General features: G+C 39.0%; 1 protein-coding gene across 2 annotated transcripts in view; it reads left to right on the top strand.

Moving 5' to 3' along the window:
- The window catches only part of WDR47 (WD repeat domain 47), an 83,995-nt gene that overhangs the window by 42,316 nt on the left and 19,966 nt on the right, over positions 1 to 21,713 (top strand). For both annotated transcript variants that reach the window (XM_053592024.1, XM_053592025.1), the window contains exons 7-10: positions 6,192 to 6,370; positions 7,661 to 7,915; positions 12,771 to 12,846; positions 16,085 to 16,242. In XM_053592024.1, the coding sequence (XP_053447999.1) occupies positions 6,192 to 6,370; positions 7,661 to 7,915; positions 12,771 to 12,846; positions 16,085 to 16,242 (668 nt within the window). The remainder of the gene's footprint in view (positions 1 to 6,191; positions 6,371 to 7,660; positions 7,916 to 12,770; positions 12,847 to 16,084; positions 16,243 to 21,713) is intronic.

The raw sequence follows: 21,713 nt of genomic DNA, 5'->3' as shown, positions 1-21,713 counted from the left end.
TGAAATTACGTAAGGTATCTTTTCTGACCACAATGGAAGGAAGCTAGAAATTAATACCAGAAGGAAAACTGGAAATTCATACATTTGTGAAAATTCAAACAATACACGTTTAACCAGTTGAGGAAGAAAGAAGAAACTACAAGGAAATTAGAAAACACTTAAGAGACTAATGAAAATGAAAATACAGCATGCTGGGTCGGCGCCTGTGGCTCAGTGGGTAGGGCGCCGGCCCCATATGCCAAGGGTGGCGGGTTCAAACCTGGCCCCTGCCAAACTGCAATAAAAAAATAACCAGGTGTTGTGGCGGGTGCCTGTAGTCCTAGCTACTCAGGAGACTGAGGCAAGAGAATCTCCTAAGCCCAGGAGTTAGAGGTTGCTGTGAGCTGTGTGACGCCACAGCACTCTACCGAGGGCAATAAAGTGAGACTCTGTCTCTACGAAAAAAAAAAAAAAGAAAATACAGCATGTTAAAATGTATGGGATGTAGTGAAGGCAGCTGCTTAAGGGAAATTTACAGCTGTGAATGCCTATGGTAAGAAATAAGTATGATCTAAAATAAGTAACCTAGCTTTATGACTAAATAAAATAGAAAAAGAAGAGCAAATTAAACGCAAAGCTAGCAGAAGGAAGGGAATAATAAAGAAAGGAGGAAAGGAAAACAAAATAGCAAAACAATAGAGAGAATCAATAAAACCAAAAATTGGCTCTGACAATATTAATAAAGTTAACAAACTTTTAGCAAAGCTGATAAAGAAGACAAATAATTAAAATCTGAAATGAAAGTGAGGACATTACTATTGACCTTAAAAAAATACAAGGGAGGGCGGCGCCTGTGGCTCAGTCGGTAAGGCGCCAGCCCCATATACCGAGGGTGGCGGGTTCAAACCCAGCCCCGGCTGAACTGCAACCAAAAAATAGTTGGGCGTTGTGGCGGGCGCCTGTAGTCCCAGCTACTCGGGAGGCTGAGGCAAGAGAATCGCTTAAGCCCAGGAGTTGGAGGTTGCTGTGAGCTGTGTGATGCCATGGCACTCTACCGAGGGCCATAAAGTAAGACTCTGTCTCTACCAAAAAAAAAAAAAAAAAAATACAAGGGATTGGGCGGCGCCTGTGGCTCAAGGAGTAGGGCGCCGGTCCCATATGCCGGAGGTGGCGGGTTCAAACCCAGCCCCGGCCAAAAAAAAAACAACAATAAAGATTTATTTAAAAAAAAAAATACAAGGGATTATAAAAATACTGTGACCAGTTGTCAGCCAACAAATTAATAACCTAAATGAAATGGACAAATTCTAAGAAACATGTGAATTACCTAAACTGGTTCAAGAAGAAATAGAAAATCCCAACATAGCTATAACAAGTAAAGAGAATGATCAGTAACTAGGAAAAGTCCAGGATCTGATGTCTTACTAGTGAATTATATGAAACATTTTTAAAAAAAGTAACACCAATCCTTCTCAAACTCTTTCATAAAACAGAAGAAGAGGGATTACTCTCTAACTCATTCTATGAGGCTAGCATTATCCTGAGATCAAAGCCAAATAAGGTACAAGAAAAGTACAGACCAGTAACTTTTATGAAAATAGAAGCCAAAATCCTCAGCAAAATATTAGCAAGGCAAATCCAACATCATATTAAAAGGATTATGCTCTGTGATCATGTGGGATTTATGCCAAGATTCAAGGGTGGTTGAAAGAAATCAATTACTGTAATATATCACATTAACAGAATGAAGGGGAAAAAACCCATACGATCATCTCAATTGATGCAGAAAAGCATTTGACAAAATCTAACATCCTCTCATGATAAAAATTCTAAGAAAACTAGGAATAGAAGGGAACTTCCTCAACATGGTTAGGGCATTTATGAAAACTCCCCAGCTAACACGCACAATGGTGAAAGACTGAGGGCTTTCCCCCTGCGATGAGGAACAAAGACAATAATGCCGACTTTACCACTGGTACTGAATATTTTACTAAAAATTATAGCCAAAGCAGTTAGACAAGAAAAAGAAATAAAAGATATCCAATTTGGAAAAGAAGAGGTAAAACTATCACTATTCACAGTTGACATGAGCCTATATATAGAAAATACTAAAGAATTCACAAGAGAAGCCAAGTGCAGTGACACTAGCTGATGGTCCAAGCTATTTAGGAGGCTAACATGAGGGAATCACTTGAGCCCAGAAGTTAAAGGCCAGAATGGGCAACATAGTAAGACCCTGTCACTCCCCCACAATTCCCAAGAAAGCTACTAGAATTAATAAATTCAGCAAAGTTGATGTTGAAGAATATATCAACAAGCAAAAATCAGTTGTACTTCTATCTATCAGCAATGAATAATCAGAAAAGGAAACTAAGAAAGGTCCATTTATAAAATAATAAAATGTCTAGATGTGAAAGACATGCACATTAAAAACTACAAAACAGGCTCGGCGCCTGTGGCTCAAATGGCTAAGGCGCCAGCCACATACACCTGAGCTGACGGGTTTGAATCCAGCCCAGGCCTGCCAAATAATGACAGCTGCAACCAAAAAAAATAGCCGGGCATTGTAGCAGGTGCCTGTAGTCCCAGCTACTTGGGAGGCGGAGGCAGGAGAATCGCTTGAGCCCAGGAGTTGGAGATTGCTGTGAACTGTGATGCCACGGCACTCTACCCAGGGTGACAGCTTGAGGCTTTGTCTTAAAAATTAATTAATTAATTAATTAATGTAAAAAAAATAAAAACCACAAAACAGGCCAGGCATAGTGGCTCATGCCTGTAATCATAGCACTCTGGGAGGCCGAGGTAGGTGGATTGCTTGAGCTCGTAGGTTCAAGACCAGCCTGAGCCAAAGCAAGACCTCATCTCTTAAAAAAAAAAAAAAAATAGCTGGCATTGTGTCAGGCACCTATAGTCTCAACTACTCAGGAGTCTGAGACAAGAGAATTGCTTGAGCCTAAGAGTTTGACGTTGCTGTGAGCTATAATGCCACAGCACTCTACGGAAGGTGACAAAGTGAAACTCTGTCTCAAAAAACAAAACAAAACAAACAAACAAAAAGCTACAAAACACTACTGGGTGTGGTAGCTCATGCCTGAAATCTTAGTACTCAGGGAGGCCAAGGTGGGTGGATTGCCTGAACTCAGAAGTTCAAGACCAGCCTGAGCAAGTGTTAAGACCTTATCTTGAAAAAAATAGCCAGGTGTTGTGGCAGGAGCTTATAGTCCCAGCTACTTGGGAGGCTGAGATAAAAGAATCCTTTGAACCCAAGAGTTTGAGATTGTTGTGAGCTATCATGCCATGGCACTCTAGTGGGGTAACAAAGTGAGACTCTCAAAAAAAAAGGAAAAGAAAACTATAAAACACTGCTGAAAGAAATTAAAGACGACCCAAATAAAGACAAGACATCCCGTGTTCATGGATAGGAAGATTTTATAATGTTAAGGTGTCAGTACTACCCAATTCAGTTTACAGATTCAGTATAATCCCTATAAAAATTCCATAGCCTCTTTTGTAGCAACAGAAAAGCCAGTCCTTAAATTCATAAGGAATTAAGGGGGCCCCAAATAGCCAAAACAATCTTGAAAAAGAACAAAGTTCTAGGTCCTTCATGGTTTTTAAAACTTACTGCATTAGAAGATAATGGCATTTCCAGTAAAAATAAATAAAACGCCTACAATAATCAAAACAGTGTGGTACTTGCATGAAGATGGACATACAGACCAGTGGAATAAATTGAGAGACCAGAAGTAATCCCATACATCTGGAATGTATGTCCATCCTTATGAACGTACCAAGTGTCCATCCACAGAGGAGTGGGTAAACAAAATGTACATATGAGTACATGCAAGTGGACCATCATTCAGCTATAAAAAGAAATGAAGTTCTGATAACATCCATCTACAACATGGATGAACCTTGAAAACCTCATGCTAAATGAATTTAGCAGGACAAATGCTGTATGATTCCTCTTATATGAAATATCTGGAGTGGGCATAGAGACAGAAGGTAGAGTAGAGGTAACCAAGGGATGAGGGGAACAGAGAATAGGGAGTTACTGCTTAATGGTTACATAATTTCTATTTGGGGAGGTAAAGTTTTGGAACTAGATAGTGGTGATGGTTACACAATATTGTGAGTGTAATTAGTATACTGAATTATACCCCTTAAAATGATTAAAAAGAGCTGGGTGCAATAGTACCCTCCCTGTAGTCTGGCTCCTTGGGAAGCTGAGGGGGATTGTTTGAACCCAGTAATGTGAGGCCAGCCTGGGCAGCATAATAAGACCCTGTCTCTTAAAAAAATACTAAAATAACAATTTTTACGTTATATTTATTTTACCATAACAAAAATAATTTTTAAAAAGTACATATGGACAGCAATAGCTATAAGAGGGACTCTACCTAACAAATTCAAATATTGTGATTTGGTTGTTTTTATCCTCTCATTAACCTGAAAAAAAAAAGTACATATGGATAATTTTGTTTGAGTTATTGCTATAAGTTATGGAAAAGAAGAATTATTTCTATTTTCTGGAAAAGGGAGATAGTTTTAGCTTTAGATAACTGTACAAGACTCTTGGTTAAGCTTTTTTTCTATGTCGGTCAGTATCAGAGATGACTGATTTGTTCCAGAGTAAAGCCAGCACATATGATGCATGCAATGTAAGTAGACTCAGGATTGGTCAAGCAGTTTTTCTTTGTCAGTATTTTAATTCACTAAATATCTAGTTCTTATAGAAGACGTTATCAAGGGATGAATGTTGACACTGCAAAATTTAATGCACATTTATTCTTTCTTGTGAAAGAACATTTGAAGCCTGTTTTTGAGGAAACTCACATTTCTCTCAATGGAAATCTATTAGTGGCCAGGCATAGTGGCTCAAATATATTGTTTTTTCTAACATATATGTAGAAAGTTAAGTTTTTTGAGACAGAGTCTCCCTCTGTTACACAGGCTAGAGTTCTGGCATTGGCCTCGTTCACAGCAACCTCCAACTCTTTGGTTCAAGTGATACTCCTACCTGAGTCTCCTGAGTAGCTGGGAGTATAGGCATCTGTTACAATGCCTGGATAATTTTTAGTAGAGATGGGATCTTGCTCTTGCTCAGGCTGGTCTCAAACTCCTGAGCTCAAGAGATCCTCCAGCTTTGGCCTTCCGAAGCACAGGAATGAGCACCACATCTGGCCTATTGTTTTCTAATATTTTAAAACTCACGCCTGTAGTCCTAGCAGTCTGAGAGACTGACAAGTATCACTAGAGGCCAGGAATTTGAGACCAGTCTCTACCAAAATAATAATAATAGTAAGAAGGAGGAGGAGGAGGAGGAGCCAGGTGTGGTGGTTCATACCTATAGTTCCAGCTACTTATAACACTGTGGCAAGAGAATCACTTGAGCCTGCAAATTTGAGGTTGCAGTGAGCTATAATTATTCCACTGCACATTAGCCCAGGCAAGAGAGTGAGACCCTGTCTCAAAAATAAACAAAACAGGGTGGTGCCTGTAGCTTAGTGAGTAGAGCACAAGCCACATACTCTGAGGCTGGTGGGTTTAAACCCGGCCCGGGCCAGCTAAAACAGCAATGACAACTGCACCAAAGGAAAAAAAAAAGCAGGGTGTCATGGCAGGTGTCTATAGTCCCAGCTACTTGGGAGGCTGAGGCAAGAGAATCGCTTGAGCCCAAGAGTTTGAGGTTACTGTGAGCTGTGACACCACAGCATTCTACTCAGGGCAACAGCTTGAGACTCTGTCTGAAAAACTAATACTACTACTAATAAAAATAAATAAAACAAACCTATAAGGCTATTTATATGCTTAAATTAAGTATTTTTGACAAAGTTAATATTATATTTATTAAATATTAATGCAGTACATTAGCCTATGTTTTTTTTAAAATGGCAAATATTTTTATCTATGTTCATACTCTTTGACATATCCTCTTATAACCACTATTTTTTTTTTTTTGATTAGTCAAAGAACCAATGATCATTCATTTTGGTCAGTCTCTTGCTATGGAATAAATCAAATTAACCGATCAACTTGAGTATTTAGACTTACAGATATGATGTTACTTTTCAAAGAGTGATATATTAAGTATTTTGTAATTGTTAAATATAGTTGTATATTTTTTTCAGCATTTATAAAAGAGCCCATTGAGTGAAAACATATTCAGTGATAATCTGCTCAAATACATTGCTTTTTCTAATATTTTTAAGCTTCGAGATTCAACAGAACAATTTCAAGAATATTATAGGCAAAGATTACGCTATCAGCAGCATTTAGAACAGAAGGAGCAGCAGCGACAGATATACCAACAGATGTTGCTTGAAGGAGGTGTGAATCAGGAGGATGGTCCTGATCAGCAGCAGAACCTTACGGAACAATTCCTTAATAGGTGGGTCATTAAGTCACTTTTTAAAATATAAGGAATTATTTGAAAGCTATTTAAAGCATGCAATAACTGCTATTTTCCATGTATAGCTTGAAAATTTAAGTGTTTTAAGTAACAAGGAGTTACATGCTGTCTTCCAGTCATAGCATTCTGGGGCTCATCTAATTTTGTCCTTCTGCCTTGAGCAACTAGAGCTGAAGAGTGGTGGTCATTCCCCAGGCTGCCAAGTAGATCCAGCTCTGTACAAGGGTAGCTGCGGACCTCAGGGAAGTTACTTAATTTCTTTTTGCCTGTTTCCTTATCTATTTCACAAGGTTACCAAGATTAACTGAGTTACTCGGTTTAAAGTGCTTAGAATAGTACCTGGCACATTGTAAGTCCTGTGTTGTTATTGTTATTACGAATGCTTAAACCTACAGATTCTTTGGGATTCAATAATTAAAATGATTCTTACAATTTCTGCCTAAATAACATGAACTATATTGTTTTTAGTTATAGGAGATATATACATATATGTGTGTGTATTTTAAAAAATCAATAAAACAGAATATATGTATTTTTATTTTATTTTAGACAGATGGAATGAAAACAGCTTATTTGGGGGCTGGGCACAGTGGCTCACGCCTATAATCCCAGCACTTTGGGAGGCCAAGGCTGAGGCCGATGGATCACCTGAGCTCACGAGTTTGAGACCAGCCTGAGCTAGAGCGAGACTCCATCTCTAAAACTAGCCAGGCATTCTGTCGGGTGCCTGTAATCCCAGCTACTTGAGAGGCTGAGGCAAGAGAATTGCTTGAGCCCAAGAGTCTGAGGTTGCTGTGAGCTATGACGCCACAGTACTGTATCAGGGGTGACAAAGCGAGGAGACTCTGTCTTCAAAAAAAAAAGAAAGAAAATGGCTTATTTTGTTTTGTTTTATTGGTGAGAAATTTTGATAATGGTGATATTGTTATTAACTATTTTTGAGAATTAAATTTCAAATTGAAAATTAAGCCAAAGTTTATACTGAGGAAGAAATAGATTTTTTTTTCCTGTTTTTATCATAAAAGGTATCCTTAAAAAATCTGTGATACACATTATGCCTATCTTCTTTACAGTGTTACACTATGGGAAAATTCAGATCTTTCACTATCTTGGTTACATCTTAAGCTGATGATAGTAATTTTTAATGCTAAGTTTGCCATAATTATACATTATTGTGCATATATTTATGTTCTCAAGCTTTTAATCTTCTATACATTAAAAATATCATGATTTTTTATTTTAAAATAATTGCATTGTTTAATTTTATAGGTCCATTCAAAAGCTTGGTGAATTAAATATTGGAATGGATAACCTTGGTAACGAGGTATCGGTGCTCAGCCAGCAATGTAATGGGAGCAAAGGCAATGGATCTAATAGTTCTATGTCTAATTTTGCCACACCACCCCAAGACTCTAGTCAGAAATCAACACATGACTCATCAGATATCCACACGAGCACTCCTCGTAATCCTGGATCAACAAATCACATACCTTTTCTGGAGGAACCACCTTGTGGAAGCCAAATGTAAGTTCTTAACTTTGAAAATGCTGGAAATACTTTTCTTTTATCTTTCTTTGTTTGTTTTTTGTGCTTCTTTACCACCAACAAGAAAATTCTGTTGTTGTTTTTTTTGTTATTTGTTTTATTGAGTCAGAGTCTCACTGTGTTGCCCTTGGTAGAGTGCTGTGGCATCACAGCTCACAGCAACCTCAAACTCTTGAGCTTAAACGATTCTCTTGCCTCAGCCTCCCAAGTAGCTGGGACGACAGGTGCCCAGCTAGTTTTTTTCTTGTAGTTGTCATTGTTATTTGGCAGACCCGGGCTGGGTTCGAACCCACCAGCCCCCGTGTATGTGGCTGGTACCCTAGCTGCTGAGCGCTGAGCTGGAAATTCTGTTTTTATAAGCCATCAGAGAACTTATAGTTTTGGGGTCTCTAAATCTTCCAGATTTTCTTATTTTGTGCCCGTGGCATCTTTCAACAAATAACCTAAAAACTCACGGATTTTTCATAACATAGGAAGATGTTTTACAATATGATGGAGTGATTGCAGCAAGACAGTGTTGGCAGTTCTGGCAATTACAGTAGTTGAAGACCGTGTATATTTGTGTTTTCACTAGTAGTGTTAATTTATGCCATGGGAATAGTTGAGCCTTTTCTTCATCTGTTGTTAAAGTAAAACATTTTTTCAGGGTGATTCATTTAAAGAATTCAATTCTCAGCCTGTTGGCTAAGATCAAGTATAAAAATGCATAACCTGGCTCAGCACCTGTGGCTAAGGTGCCAGCCACATTTACCTAAGCTGGCAGGTTCGAATCCAGCCTGGGCCCACCAAACAACAATGATGGCTACAACAACGACAAAAAAATAGCCAGGTGTTGTGGTGGGTGCCTGTAGTCCCAGCTACTTGGGAGGCAGAGGCAGGAGAATTGCTTGAGCCCAGAAATTGGAGGTTGCTGTGAGCTGTGATGTCACATCACTCTACACTGGGCGACAGCTTGAGGTTCTATCTCAAAACAAAAATGCATAACCTGCTTTTAGCTCTTAGATTCTTATAGGAATTTAAATATTTATAAATAATTAGTGTCAAAAAACTCAGTTTTACCTTTGCTTCTTCATTATAGCTCTATAATACTGGTTTGGGATACTCCCAAAACTAGAACTCAAAATTTAAAATTTAATTTTTATTTTATCCTTATACATATGTGGTTTAAAAAGACGAATAGTGCTTTAAGGCTGAAAATAAAACCCATCTTTGTTCTTGATTTTTATTTCCTCTAGGTGGCCAATTTCAACCCATTTGGCTGTTTCTTTTCTTTTCTTTCTTTCTTTTTTTTTTTTTGAGACAGAGTCTCACTCTTACACCCTGGAGAGAGTACTGTGGCATCATAGCTCACAGCAACTCAAACTCTTGGGCTGAAGCCATCCTCTTCCCTCAACCTCCCAAGTAGATGGGACCACAGGTACTTGCTACAGCCAGCTGGTTTTTCTATTTTTAGTAGAGATAGGGTCTCACCATTGCTCAGGCCAGTCTCAAACTCCTGAGCTCAAATAGTTCACCTGCCTCAGCCTCCCAAAGTTCTAGGATTATAGGCATGAGCTACCATTCCCAGTTTGTTTCTTTTGTTATGTATTTCCACATTTCTGAATAACATGCTTCTATTACTTTTTTACAGTATTAACTATTACCGTATGGGACCAGAAAGGAGGATAGGGGCCCAGTTGTAGCTTACTGTAAGTAACCTCGAACTCCTGAGCTCAAGTGATCTTCCCACCTTAGCCTTCTAAATAGCTGAGACTACAGGCATCTGCCATGCTTGGCTAATTTTTTTTAGGCCGGGAGTGGTGGCTCATGCCTATAATCCTAGCACTCTGGGAGACCGAGGCGGGCAGATTGTCTGAGCTCCAGGCTTAAGACCAGCCTGAGCCAGAGCAAGACCTCGTCTCTAAAAAAAAAAATAGCCAGGCATTGTGGCAGGTGCCTGTAGTTCCAGTTACTTGGAAGGCTGAGGCAAGAGAATCACTTGAGCCCAAGAATTGGAGGTTGCTGTGAGCTATGATGCTACGGCATTCTACCAAGAGGCAAGAAAGTGAGACCCTGTCTCACTGTTGTTTTTTTTTTGTTTGTTTGTTTGTTTTTCAGAGACTCAGGGTCTCATTATGTTGCCCAGAGTGGTCTCGAACTGCTGGGCTCTGGTGATGCTCCCACCTCAGTCCTATGCCTAGCCGTATACTTTTTTTTATTCATTAATTCTCTTTCTTACTTCTTACCTACAGTACCCTCACTTTGTCTACCCCTTCTTTCCAATATATATCAATTTGTTTAAATAAGTATTCAGTGTTAACATTATTTTTTTACTTTTTTATATTTTTTGAGATAGAATCTTACTCTGTCATCCTGGGTAGAGTGCCATGGCATCATCATAGCTCACAGCAATCTTGGGCCTGCCTGAGCAATCCTCCTGCCTCAGCCTTCTGAGTAGCTGGGACTACAGGCACTGCCATGATGCCTGGCTAGTGTTAATATTCTTATGATCATGTAAATATTATTTATGACTGGGTCGTTTAGTTTAATAAGTAACATTTCTTTTTCAAACAACTTCTCCTTTTTCTTGGGGATAATAATTGCTTCAATTTGGTGTGTGTGTGTGTTCGCATGCTTAGTTTTCTTAGTATCTGTCACTGAACTATCTGCAAATGCTTTGACAGCACTATAAAATCATAAAACTTCTCTCCTTAGAGTAAGAAATATTAGATAATTTCTCTATTCCATTTATTTTTTCTTGGTAGATATCCCTCCAGGTTCACTCTTGCTTCACTTCAGATATATTGCTTCAAGGTCATTTTATACAGGTCTAGAGGATCCTAGCGCTTTCTTCACTATCCTGGGATTTCCTTTGCCTCTTGCCTTTCTTGGATCCTCTGTTTTCAGGATCTCAGGTAGTTTCCTTAGAAGGGTACATCAGAAGTGAAGTTTCTGAGACCTTGCATATCTAAAAATGTGTTTAATTAACATTTGATTTGTAAGTATAGCTGGGTATAGAATTCTAGGATGGAAATCATTCTTTACCATTTCAAACTCATTGCTATGTGATTTTCCAATTTCATTTTTCTTATTAAGGCATCTGATGCCATTTTGATTCCACATTTCTTTGTATTAGGCCTGTTGCTTTTTACGCTATGGAATTTTTCAGGACCTTCTCTACCCTCTTCGTGATGGTATATGTCAGATGGCTCTGTTTTCCTTAATGCTGCTGAGGATTTCATGGAAATCAATACTGTTAAGTTCTGGGAAATCGACGGGGCCTGTAGCTCAGTGGGTAGGGCGTTGGCCACAGACACTGATGCTGGTGGGTTTGAACCCGGCCTGGGCCAGCTAAACAATGACAACTGCAACAACAAAAAAATAGCCTAGTGTTGTGGCGGGTGCCTGTAGTCCCAGCTGCTTGGGAGGCTGAGACAAGAGAATTGCTTAAGCCCAAGAGTTTGAGGTTGCTGTGAGGTGTGATGCCACGGAACTCTACCAAGGGCAACATAGTAAGACTGTCTCAAAAAAACAAAGTTCTGGGAAATTGAAAATTTATTATTTATTTAGCAGTTTTCTTATCTCTAATTTCTCTCATATTTTAATTTTTATGGCATCTTTTTTTTTTTTTGAGACAGAGTCTCACTTTATCACCCTCGGTAGAGTGCCATGACATCACAGCTCACAGCAACCTCCCACTCCTGGGTTTAAGGGATTCTCTTGCTTCAGCTTCCCCAGTAGCTGGGACTACAGGCACCTGCTACAAGGCCTGGCTATTTTTTGTTGCAGTTTGGCCGGGGCTGGGTTTGAACCCACCACCATCAGTATATGGGGCTGGCACCCCTGCTCACTGAGCCACAGGTGCCACCCTATGAGGTCTTTCTTATTCTCTAATTTCTTCTTCTTTTTTTAAACATATCTTGTTTCTTGGATTCATTATTTCCTCTTATATGTTTAATTATAGATTTTAATTATATTTTGGGGCTTTTGTTCATTAAATCACCTTTCTTCTCCCAAGTTCCTTTTTCTGTTTGTTTTAGTTTTTTTCTTCTAGGAGGTTTTCTTCAAGTGTCTCATAATCTTTGTCTGCAAAGAGTGAGGCATAAAAAATATCTGATTGGAAGGAAAGACTACATATATAGGTAGATCTGTCTACTCATTAGCCTACTTAACAGTGATTAAGTGGAAACATTATTTATTTATTTATTGGGACCGTCTCACTATGTTGCCCATGGTAGAGTGCTGTGGCTTCACAGCTCACAGCAACCTCAGACTCTTGGGCTTAAGCGATTCTCTTGCCTCAGCCTCCCAAGTAGCTGAGACTACAGGTGCCCCCACACCACCTGGCTATTTTTTTGTTGCAATTGTCATTGTTGGTTAGCAGGCCCAGGCTGGGTTCGAACCCTGAAGCCTTGGTGTGTGTGGCCGGCACCCTAACCACTGAGCTACAGGCGCCAAGCCTGGAAAGATTATTTTAATAAAGAACCCTCAATTGTCATGTTCTGTTAGTTTTTTCCTAAATAAAACAGCAATCTTCAGGCTCCTGCCTGGAGAACGATTTAAGTATAGGAAACAGGATTCCAGAACAAGCAGAGGAAGGGGACTTGACATTTCACTAGGAAATATGTGGACTTTGACTTAACCTTCTCTCCAGAATGGCTTTTCTCCTACTCCTTGCTTGGTTTTTGGTGTCACTGAATCCAGGGCATTTTAATAAATGTCTCTGAAGAATAATTTTAACTGGGCTCAGAGAGGGTCATTTGCTAAAAAGGAAAATTAGTGATTGAAAGGTAAAATTAATTTACTTTCTGTTTTGATATTCAATGTAAACTTTATCTGAATTTTTACCCAACAGCTCATCAGAACTTTCAGTCATTAAGCCACCTCCTGGAGATTCTTCAGGGAATCTGTCCAGGTCAAGAGGGGAAGAGGTAATATTTTGAGAAAGGAGTTTGATTGTTTTTGTATGTACCTGCAAATTTTGCTAAAAAATTCTCAATTAAAAAAACAAAAAACCCATGATTGTCAGGTGTGGTAGCACACAGTACCTGGGAGGTTCAACACAGGAAGATCACTTGAGCCTGGGTGTTCAAGACTATAGAAGCATCGTGAATAGCTGCTGAACTCCAGTCTGAGCAACATGGCAACATCTCTGAAAAAAGAACCACTTTTCTTGTGTGATCTCCCTGATGGATTGAAAAAAAATGCACAGATAAGAAAGCAAAAAGAGAAACTAATTTTAAGATCAAAATAAAACACATGAAATGAAAATAAATACAATTTTTAAAAAATGAACCATTTTTAGAAGTAATCTATTTTTTTTTTTTTTTGAGCCAGAGTCTCACTTTGTCACCCTGGGTAGAGTGCTGTGGTGTCATAGCTCATAGCAAACTCAAACTTTTGGGCTTACGTGATCCTCCTGCCTCAGCCTCCCAAGTAGCTGGGACCACAGGTGCCAGCCACAATGCCCAGCTAGTTTGTCTATTTTTTAGTAGAGATGGAGTCTTGCTCTTGCTCAGGCTGGTCTCGAACTCCTGAGCTCAAGCAATTCCCCTGCCTCAGCCTCCCAAAGTGCTGGGATTATAGTCATGAGCCACCACGCCTAGCTTTAGAAGTAATCATTATTGGCTAGGTGTAGTAGGTACAAAAATGTAAAAATTAGTCAGGCATGGTGGTGCATGCCTATAGCCTTATCTACTCAGCAGAGTGAGGTTTCAGTGAGCTTTGATTATGCCATTGCACTCCAGCCTGGGCGACAAAGTAAGACCCCTATTTCTAAAAAAAAAAAATAGTTGTAGTCATTATTGTTTTATTGTTTTTTTTTTTGGTTTTTGGCTGGGGCTGGGTTTGAACCCACCACCTCCAGCATATGGGATCGGCGCCCTACTCCTTGAGCCACAGGCGCCACCCAAGTCATTATTGTTAATGTTAGTATTTATCTCAAGATAGTTGAGCTCTCTGGGCTTAGTGAAGCAGTTGCAGTGAGGCATTTGCCTTAGAAAGCACATTCGGACATCTGGGAATACTCATATTAGTAGCCTTGGCACATGAATTGGGTCTCTAGGCTACTGTATACACTCTGTGGTTAATTTCAGGTATTATTAGTATCTCCTTTGGGCTTCTCATCAGTACACCTGTGTTTTTACTTTGGAACAAGACATCCTTTCCTAACTAGTATACAGCTTCACTCTATCTTATTTTCCATAGTTCACATTTTAGCCCTGTTAAAGAAAGGTGTTATTTCAGATGTTTTTAGATGTCACCAGTTAACATAAATGAATAAAGTCATCATTTTCATGATAAGCTTGTCTCTTGCAAAATAAATAAGCCCAGATTTTCCAGTTCTTTTGATTCTTGAAGAAAAGCTAGAAATCTAGATTTGTTTTATGTGAAATAGCCTATTTTTTAAATGGCAACAAATTAAAAACATTTATAAACACTCTGGAGGAGGGCAAATAAAAGCAATAAAGGAAACTGCTATAAAGGAAACTTCAGTAATTATTAATATTCTGTAGACCATTTAATCAATTAGTCATTTTCCTCCCTTTTATCTACTCCATGCTGTTCATTTGGCAAATAGTCACATTCCTTGTATATGGATTAATGGAAAATGTAGCATTTCTACTCAAATAAATTCATATCAATAACATAATAATTCGATTCAATTACATAAAACAAACATAATGTGACACTTCAGATTTGCCTCCTCCTCCTGAAGAGAGGATGTATCACATGAATTATAAAAGTTTAGGAAGGGAGAAGTATAGTCTTTTCATTCATATAGTTATCATGGGTCCTGGAGCTCTCAAGAAACAAAGAACTGAAGCGATTTGCTTTTGTGTGTGTACATGACATTCATACTTCCCAAAGACGGGATTTGGTTTAGTCTGTTGACCACAATCAATCTGGAGATCCATGTTCCAGGTCCATTCAGTCCTAGTCAGGGTAACAGGATGGTTTCAAATGATACCAATAGTAGGACTCTCCAAACCTGTATAAAACTACTTCAAATTTGTCTCTTCAGAAGAGAACTGTGGACAGATAAGTTGACAATTTAAAGTAAAAATGAAGCTCAACTGTTCTGTTTAAAATTATTTTTACAGGCCAGGCGCAGTGGTTCATGCCTATAATTCTAGCACTCTGGGAGGCTGAGGTGGGTGGATTGCTTAGAGTTGGAGACCAATCTGAGCAGGAGTGAGACCCCATCTCTAAAAATAGCCAGGCCAGGCATTGTGGTGGACGCCTCTAATCCCAGCTACTTAGGAGGCTGAGGCAAGAGAATTACTTGAGCCCAAGAGTTTGAGGTTACTGTAAGCTGTGACGCCATGGCACTCTACCAGAGCATTCAAAATGAGAGACTCTGTCTCAAAAAAAAAGATAAACAAAATAAAGGTAAAATTATTTGTACCATTTTAAAAGGGTATTTTATTATAATTTCAGTCTTAAGTACTGAACTGCTGGAGGTAAGAGTAAACTTTTCTTTTTTTCTTAAGTGGACTAAATAATAGTCCTTATAATTTCTACTTTTAGAAACACAAATGATGCTCTGTTATTTTGATGCTCTGTTAGAACATATATGATGTACATTTTTTCTTTTCTTTCTTTTTTTTTTTTTTTTTTGAGGCAGAGTCTCATTTTTTTACCCTCAGTATAGTGTGCTGTGGTGTTGTAGCTCACAGCAACCTCAAACTCTTGGGCTCAAGTGATCCTCTTACCTCAGTTTTTAATTTTTAGTAGAGATGGAGGGTCTCACTTTTGCCCAGACTGGTCTTGAACTTGTGAGCTCAAGTGATCTGCCCGCCTTGGCCTCCCAGAGTGCTAGGATTACAGGCCTGAGCCATTGCGCCCAGCCCAAGTTGTGTTTTTTCCTTAATGATTAAAGACAACTTAAATATGGAAATAAATGTTTTTTTCTTATGTTTCATGTTAATAAGTGAAGAAAAACTTAATATTTATGAACTATCTGAGGTTAGTTTAGCAGTGAGTAGTGAAAAATAGAAAAATTAGGTTTAATTTGGATTTGCCACTTAAGACTATATGAATAGAAGTATTAGGAATCATAAAATGATCAAACAGGAATAATACGGTTCAAATAGATTTAAAATGAGATAAAGAATTCTTCAAATTCAGTTTTTGATAAGATGATTTTTACATTTATTCTTTCTATAGGATGACAAATCAAAAAAGCAGTTTGTTTGTATTAATACCTTAGAAGACACACAAGCTGTTAGAGCAGTGGCTTTTCATCCAGGTGGTGGTTTATATGCTGTTGGTTCAAATTCAAAAACTCTGAGAGTATGTGCTTATCCAGAAGTCATTGATCCAAGGTAAGGATATATGGTTTGTATTGCCTTTCTTGCCTTAGTTTTTAATTTTGCTGTGTAGGTTCTTTTTTCAGAATTAACAGTCAGTAGTGTTTTAGTTCTTACTTCGTTTTCTTCTGTTAAGCTTTATTTCTATTTTCAGTGCTTAGGAAATATGCTCAAGTCATTGATTAACTTTGTAATATTTCATAAAATGTTATTAAGCCATTGTTCATTCATTAATCTAGTCTTCCTTCTTTCTTTCTTTTTTTTGAGACAGAGTCTCACTGTGTCACCCTCAGTAGAGTGCTGTGGTGTCACAGCTCATAGCAACCTCAAACTCTTAGACTTAAGCGATTCTCTTGCCTCAGCCTCCCAAGTAGCTGGGACTACAGGCACCCACCACAATGCCCAGCTATTTTTTTGTTGCAGTTGTTTAGCTGGCCCAGGCCAGGTTCAAACCCACCACCCTCGGTATATGTAGCTGGTGCCATATGTACCACTGTGCTACAGGGGCTGAGCCTAGTCTTCCTTATTTCTGTGGCTTTTATATTTTGTTTTTTATCTGAAAAGTCTTTATATGGTAATCCCCCTTTATCTGGAGGTAATATGTTCCAAGACCCCTAGTAAAGATGCCTGAAACCTTAAATAGTACTAAACTTAATATATGCTATGTTTTTTCTGTGCATACACCCCTATAATAAAGTTTAATTTATAAATTAGCATAGTAAGAGATTAACAACAATTATAATAAAATAGAACAATTACAACATTATAATAAATGTTATGTGTATGTGTTTTCTCTTTCTCAAAATATCTTCTTTTTGGACAGAGTCTCACTTTGTTGCCCCCAGTAGAGTGCTGTGGTGTCACAGCTCACAGCAACCTCAAACTCTTGGGCTCAAGTGATTCTCTTGCCTCAGCCTTCCGAGTAGCTCAGACTACAGGTTCCCACCACAACACCTGATTATTTTTAGAGGCAGGGTCTTGCTGTAGCTCAGGCTGGTCTCAAACCAGCCATGAGCTCAGACAGTCTCCTCTCCTCAGCCTCCCAGGGTGCTAGGATTGCAAGCATGAGCCACCTTGCCCAGCTTTATAAAATATCTTGCTGTTCTGTACTAACCTATTTTTGGACTGTAGTTGACCCAGTAACTGAAACTGAGGAAAGCCAAACAGCAGATAAGGGGGAGCTACTGTATCCCAGTTAAATTACATAAGATAATGACAAAGTAATGGTAGTTATAGGCTTTGACAAAACATAGATTTCTTATAATAGCTTCAAAAAAGCATTAGGTTGAACTATATGAAATTGCTGATATTTGACCATATTTAAACCTACAAAAATATAAATTTCATTTCATTAACCTAACAATGATTTTACCCCCTTGTTTTGAACATGGAATTTGAAAATAAGGCATGTCTTTAGAGACATATGTCATTAAAATGGAATCCTTTAAAGTTACTGGGAAAGCAAGTAGTTCAGATGTATCCTCACATAAAACTGCATTTGAACTCTACACTTTGATTAGGTAGTCTTTTTGTTAATTTATTTGTTAAAACTTTTACCATCAAATACTACGCAGGAAGCTGAGGTAGGAGGATTGCTTGAGCCCATGAGTTTGAGGCTACAGTAGGCTGAGGTCATGTCACTACACTCCAGCCTGAGTGAAAGCTCATCTCTAAACAAATAAAAAATAAAAACAAATTAGCATGACAAAGATCACGAGCTATTTGGTAGGTTTTGTAACATACCAACAAACAAAAACCACCAAACAATACAAGGTACAGGTCTTTGAAAGTTTTAATTATAAAAAGTAGTTCATGTCATGGTATGTTTTAGACATTTTTTTTTTTTCAACTTTTAAGACCTTTTTACTATAACCCTAGTTTGGGCAGGGCCAACAAGGGTGGATTGCTTGAGCCTAAACGTTCAAGACCAGCCTCAGCAAGAGTGAGACCGCATTTCTATGAAAAAACTAGTTGGGTGTTGTGGTATTTGCCTGTAATCCCAGCTACTTAAAAGGCTGAGGCAAGAGAATCACTTAAGCCCAAGAGTTTGAGGTTGCTGTGAGCTATGACATCACTGAATTCTACCCAGGGCATGGAATGAGACTCTGCCTCTCTAAAGAAAACCTAGTTTAGGAAACAGGGGTAGGATTTTTCACTTATTTGCATTTTTGCTATCTCTATGTTGAAAGCCAATAATTTTGGCTTTTGGACTACAGTAACATTTAAAGATTGAGAAAGGGGCACAGCGCCTATTGCTCAGCGGCTAGGGCAATGGCTGCATACACCAGAGCTGGCGGATTTGAATTCAGCCCCAGCCTACTAATCAACAATGACAACTACGCCAAAAAAAAAGCCGGGCATTGTGGCAGGTGCTTATAGTCCCAGCTCCTTGCGAAGCTGAGGCAAGAGAATCGCTTAAGCCCAAGAGTTTGAGGTTGCTGTGAGCTGTGACACCACGGCACTCTACTAAGGGCAAAATAGTGAGACTGTGTCTCAAACAAACAAAAATAAAAAAGTAAAATAAAGATTGGGAAAGGGATTCATAGGGTCTGTGTTAGATGATGGTATTATGATTTCTTGGTGCTCATTGTATTATTTAAATAGAAATACATGAAGAGAAAATGGCAGAATTCTAGATCAGGGAGTGAAAATAGCAATAATTATGGAGCTAGTGCCAAAGACTTGTATGTTTAGGGTTAAACTTCACTGTTTCTCTTCTTTTATATTTCATATGGTGGTAAAGATGTTTCATAGACTGTGAAGAAAATGACATTTATTAAGATAAATGCATTTATTTAGCAAATATATTTTGAGCTCCTATGTGCTAGGTATCAAGCTAGGCTTTGGGGATCATGGTGTGTAAAATATGCAAGGCTTTAGGGATCAGTGTGTGTAAAACAAGTATGTTTACTGACTTCATGGAACTTCTAGTTTAGTGGGGAAGGTGATATTATGCAAATTAAACAAATAAATGTAAGTATCCATCATGGCAGGTGTTATGAAGAAAAATTACAGGGTGTTGTAGGAGAATAAAATGGGGGAGAGGTGAGATGCAGACTGGTAAGTCAGAGAAAGGTCTCTGCACAAGAGGCATTAAAGCAGAGATCTGAGGGTTAGTGGAGCCTAACCATGTGAAGAGAAGGGAGAAGAGATGAGAAAGAGCTTAGCTTCTGGAGGGACTGAAATAAATTCAGATTGGTTGGAGTATTGTGAGCTGAGGTGGAATAGGGCACAGAGACGATATGAACTAAATTATGCAGTTTTTTTAGTCATTTGGGATTTTATGCTGAGTGCAGTGGAAACCACTTAAAAGTAGCAAATCAAGTGCAATCTAAGTCTATTTTGAGATGATTACTATGGCCGTGGATTGGATGGCAAGAAGAGTAAACACTAAGAAAGGTAGGAGGCTGTTGTATTTGATGGCTAGTGTGACGGCAATAGATAGGGAGCAGAGTGGGTAGATTTGAGGTAAAATCCATTTAAAGAAAGAATCAGAAGGACTTGGTGATCATTGTGCAGCTGAAAAGAGACTCTTGATCTGATCTGTTCTCTAGATCAATATTAAACACTTTCTAGATATTGAAGATGTATCAGTCTTCTTTGTTTTTTTTTTTTTGTAGAGACAGAGTCTCACTTTACTGCCTTCAGTAGAGTGCCATGATGTCACAGGACTCACGGCAACCTCTAGCTCTTGGGCTTCCGCGATTGTCCTGCCTCAGCCTCCCGAGCAGCTTGGACTACAGGCGCCCGCCACAATGCCTGGCTATTTTTTGGTTGCAGTTCAGCTGGGGCTGGGTTTGAACCTACCACGCTCGGTATATGGGGCCGGCACCCTACTCACTGAGCCACAGGCGCCACCCTTCTTTGTTGTTTTTTAAAAATCCTTTTCTCAAGTATGACAATCCTCAAATACCTAAAAGTAGAGAGACAAGTACACTGAAATGCAATAGTTGTCAAGATTTTTGTCACAGGCCAGGTACAGTGGCTCACGCTTGTAATCTTAACACTTTTTGGGAGGCTGAGAAGGGAAGACTGCTTGAGGCCCAGAGTTCAAGACCAATCTAAGCAATATAGTGAGATCTCCATTGCTAAAAAAAATTAAGAAGAAAAATTAGCTGGGCACGATGTCACACACCTGTAGTTCAAGCTTCTTGGGGGCTGAGGCAGGAGGATCGCTTGAGCCCAGTAGTTTGAGATTGGAGTAAATATATATATATTTTTTTTTTGTAGAGACAGAGTCTCACTGTACCGTCCTCGGGTAGAGTGCCGTGGCGTCACACGGCTCACAGCAACCTCTAACTCTTGGGCTTACACGATTCTCTTACCTCAGCCTCCCGAGCAGCTGGGACTACAGGTGCCTTCCACAACGCCCGGCTATTTTTTTGTTGCAGTTTGGCCGGGGCTGCGTTTGAACCCGCCACCCTCAGCATATGGGCCCTACTCACTGAGCCACAGGCGCCGCCCGATTGGAGTAAACTATTATGATATTGCCATAGTATTGCCACAGTATTCTAGCCCAGGCAACAGAGTAAGACTTTGTCTTTAAAAAAAAAAAAGAAGAATTTTTGTCATTTCCTTCATTCATCCTCTTTATTTGCTAAAGTATTTTAAAGTAAATCCTAGATATCAGGATTAATATCCAGAAGCATATATATTTTCTTATAAAAGCTTGATTTTATCATTGTACCTAATTTGAAATTCTTTTTTTTTTGAGACAGAGCCTTAAGCTGTTGCCCTGGGTAGAGTGCTGTGGCATCACAGCTCACAGCCTGGCTATTTTTTGGTTGCAGTTGTCATTGTTGTTTGTCAGGCCCGGGCTGGATTTGAACCCGCCAGCTGTGGTGTATGTGGATGGCGCCTTAGTCACTTGAGCTACAGGTGCAGAGCCCTAATTTGAAAATCTTTAATATCATATTAGCCTGCATTTTAAAGTGCAGATGAGATGCTGTTACTCCACAAAGGTACTACTACTCCACTAAACCAATGTTTGACTGCCATTAAAAGCCAAACTCAAGGAGTGTGGCACTTAGAAACCTTCACAGCTGAACCTCTGGCACATCACCCACCATATCCATCCCAGTCAATCTGCTGAATACCTCATGTTTATCATCTTCAATTCCATAGACTTGTTCCCAGGCTGCTACCAGCCAGTACTTTCCCTACTCTATTTTATTTTCACTAAACTTGTTCTCCTGCCTTTTATCTTTTTTAATAAAAATTCTGCTTATCTTTTATGGCCCCATACTTTATACTGGACTATAACATCAATTTATATTTGCCTTACTGTATATGTGTAGACATGACATATCTACTTGTAAACTCCGGACAGAGATATTGCCTCCTGCCTTTTTTATCCATTCTACACCTCCCCTCAATCCTAGGCATACTGTTTCTTTTTTTTGAGACAGTCTCACTCCATCACCTTCGGGGTGAGTGCTAGGGTGTCATAGCTCACAGCAAGCTCAAACTCTTGGGCTTAAGCGATT

Source organism: Nycticebus coucang, chromosome 5, assembly GCF_027406575.1.
Source record: "Nycticebus coucang isolate mNycCou1 chromosome 5, mNycCou1.pri, whole genome shotgun sequence".
NCBI classification, from domain to species: domain Eukaryota; kingdom Metazoa; phylum Chordata; class Mammalia; order Primates; family Lorisidae; genus Nycticebus; species Nycticebus coucang.
Note: the sequence above shows the minus strand (reverse complement) of the source record. Positions and strands in the feature narration are given on the sequence as shown.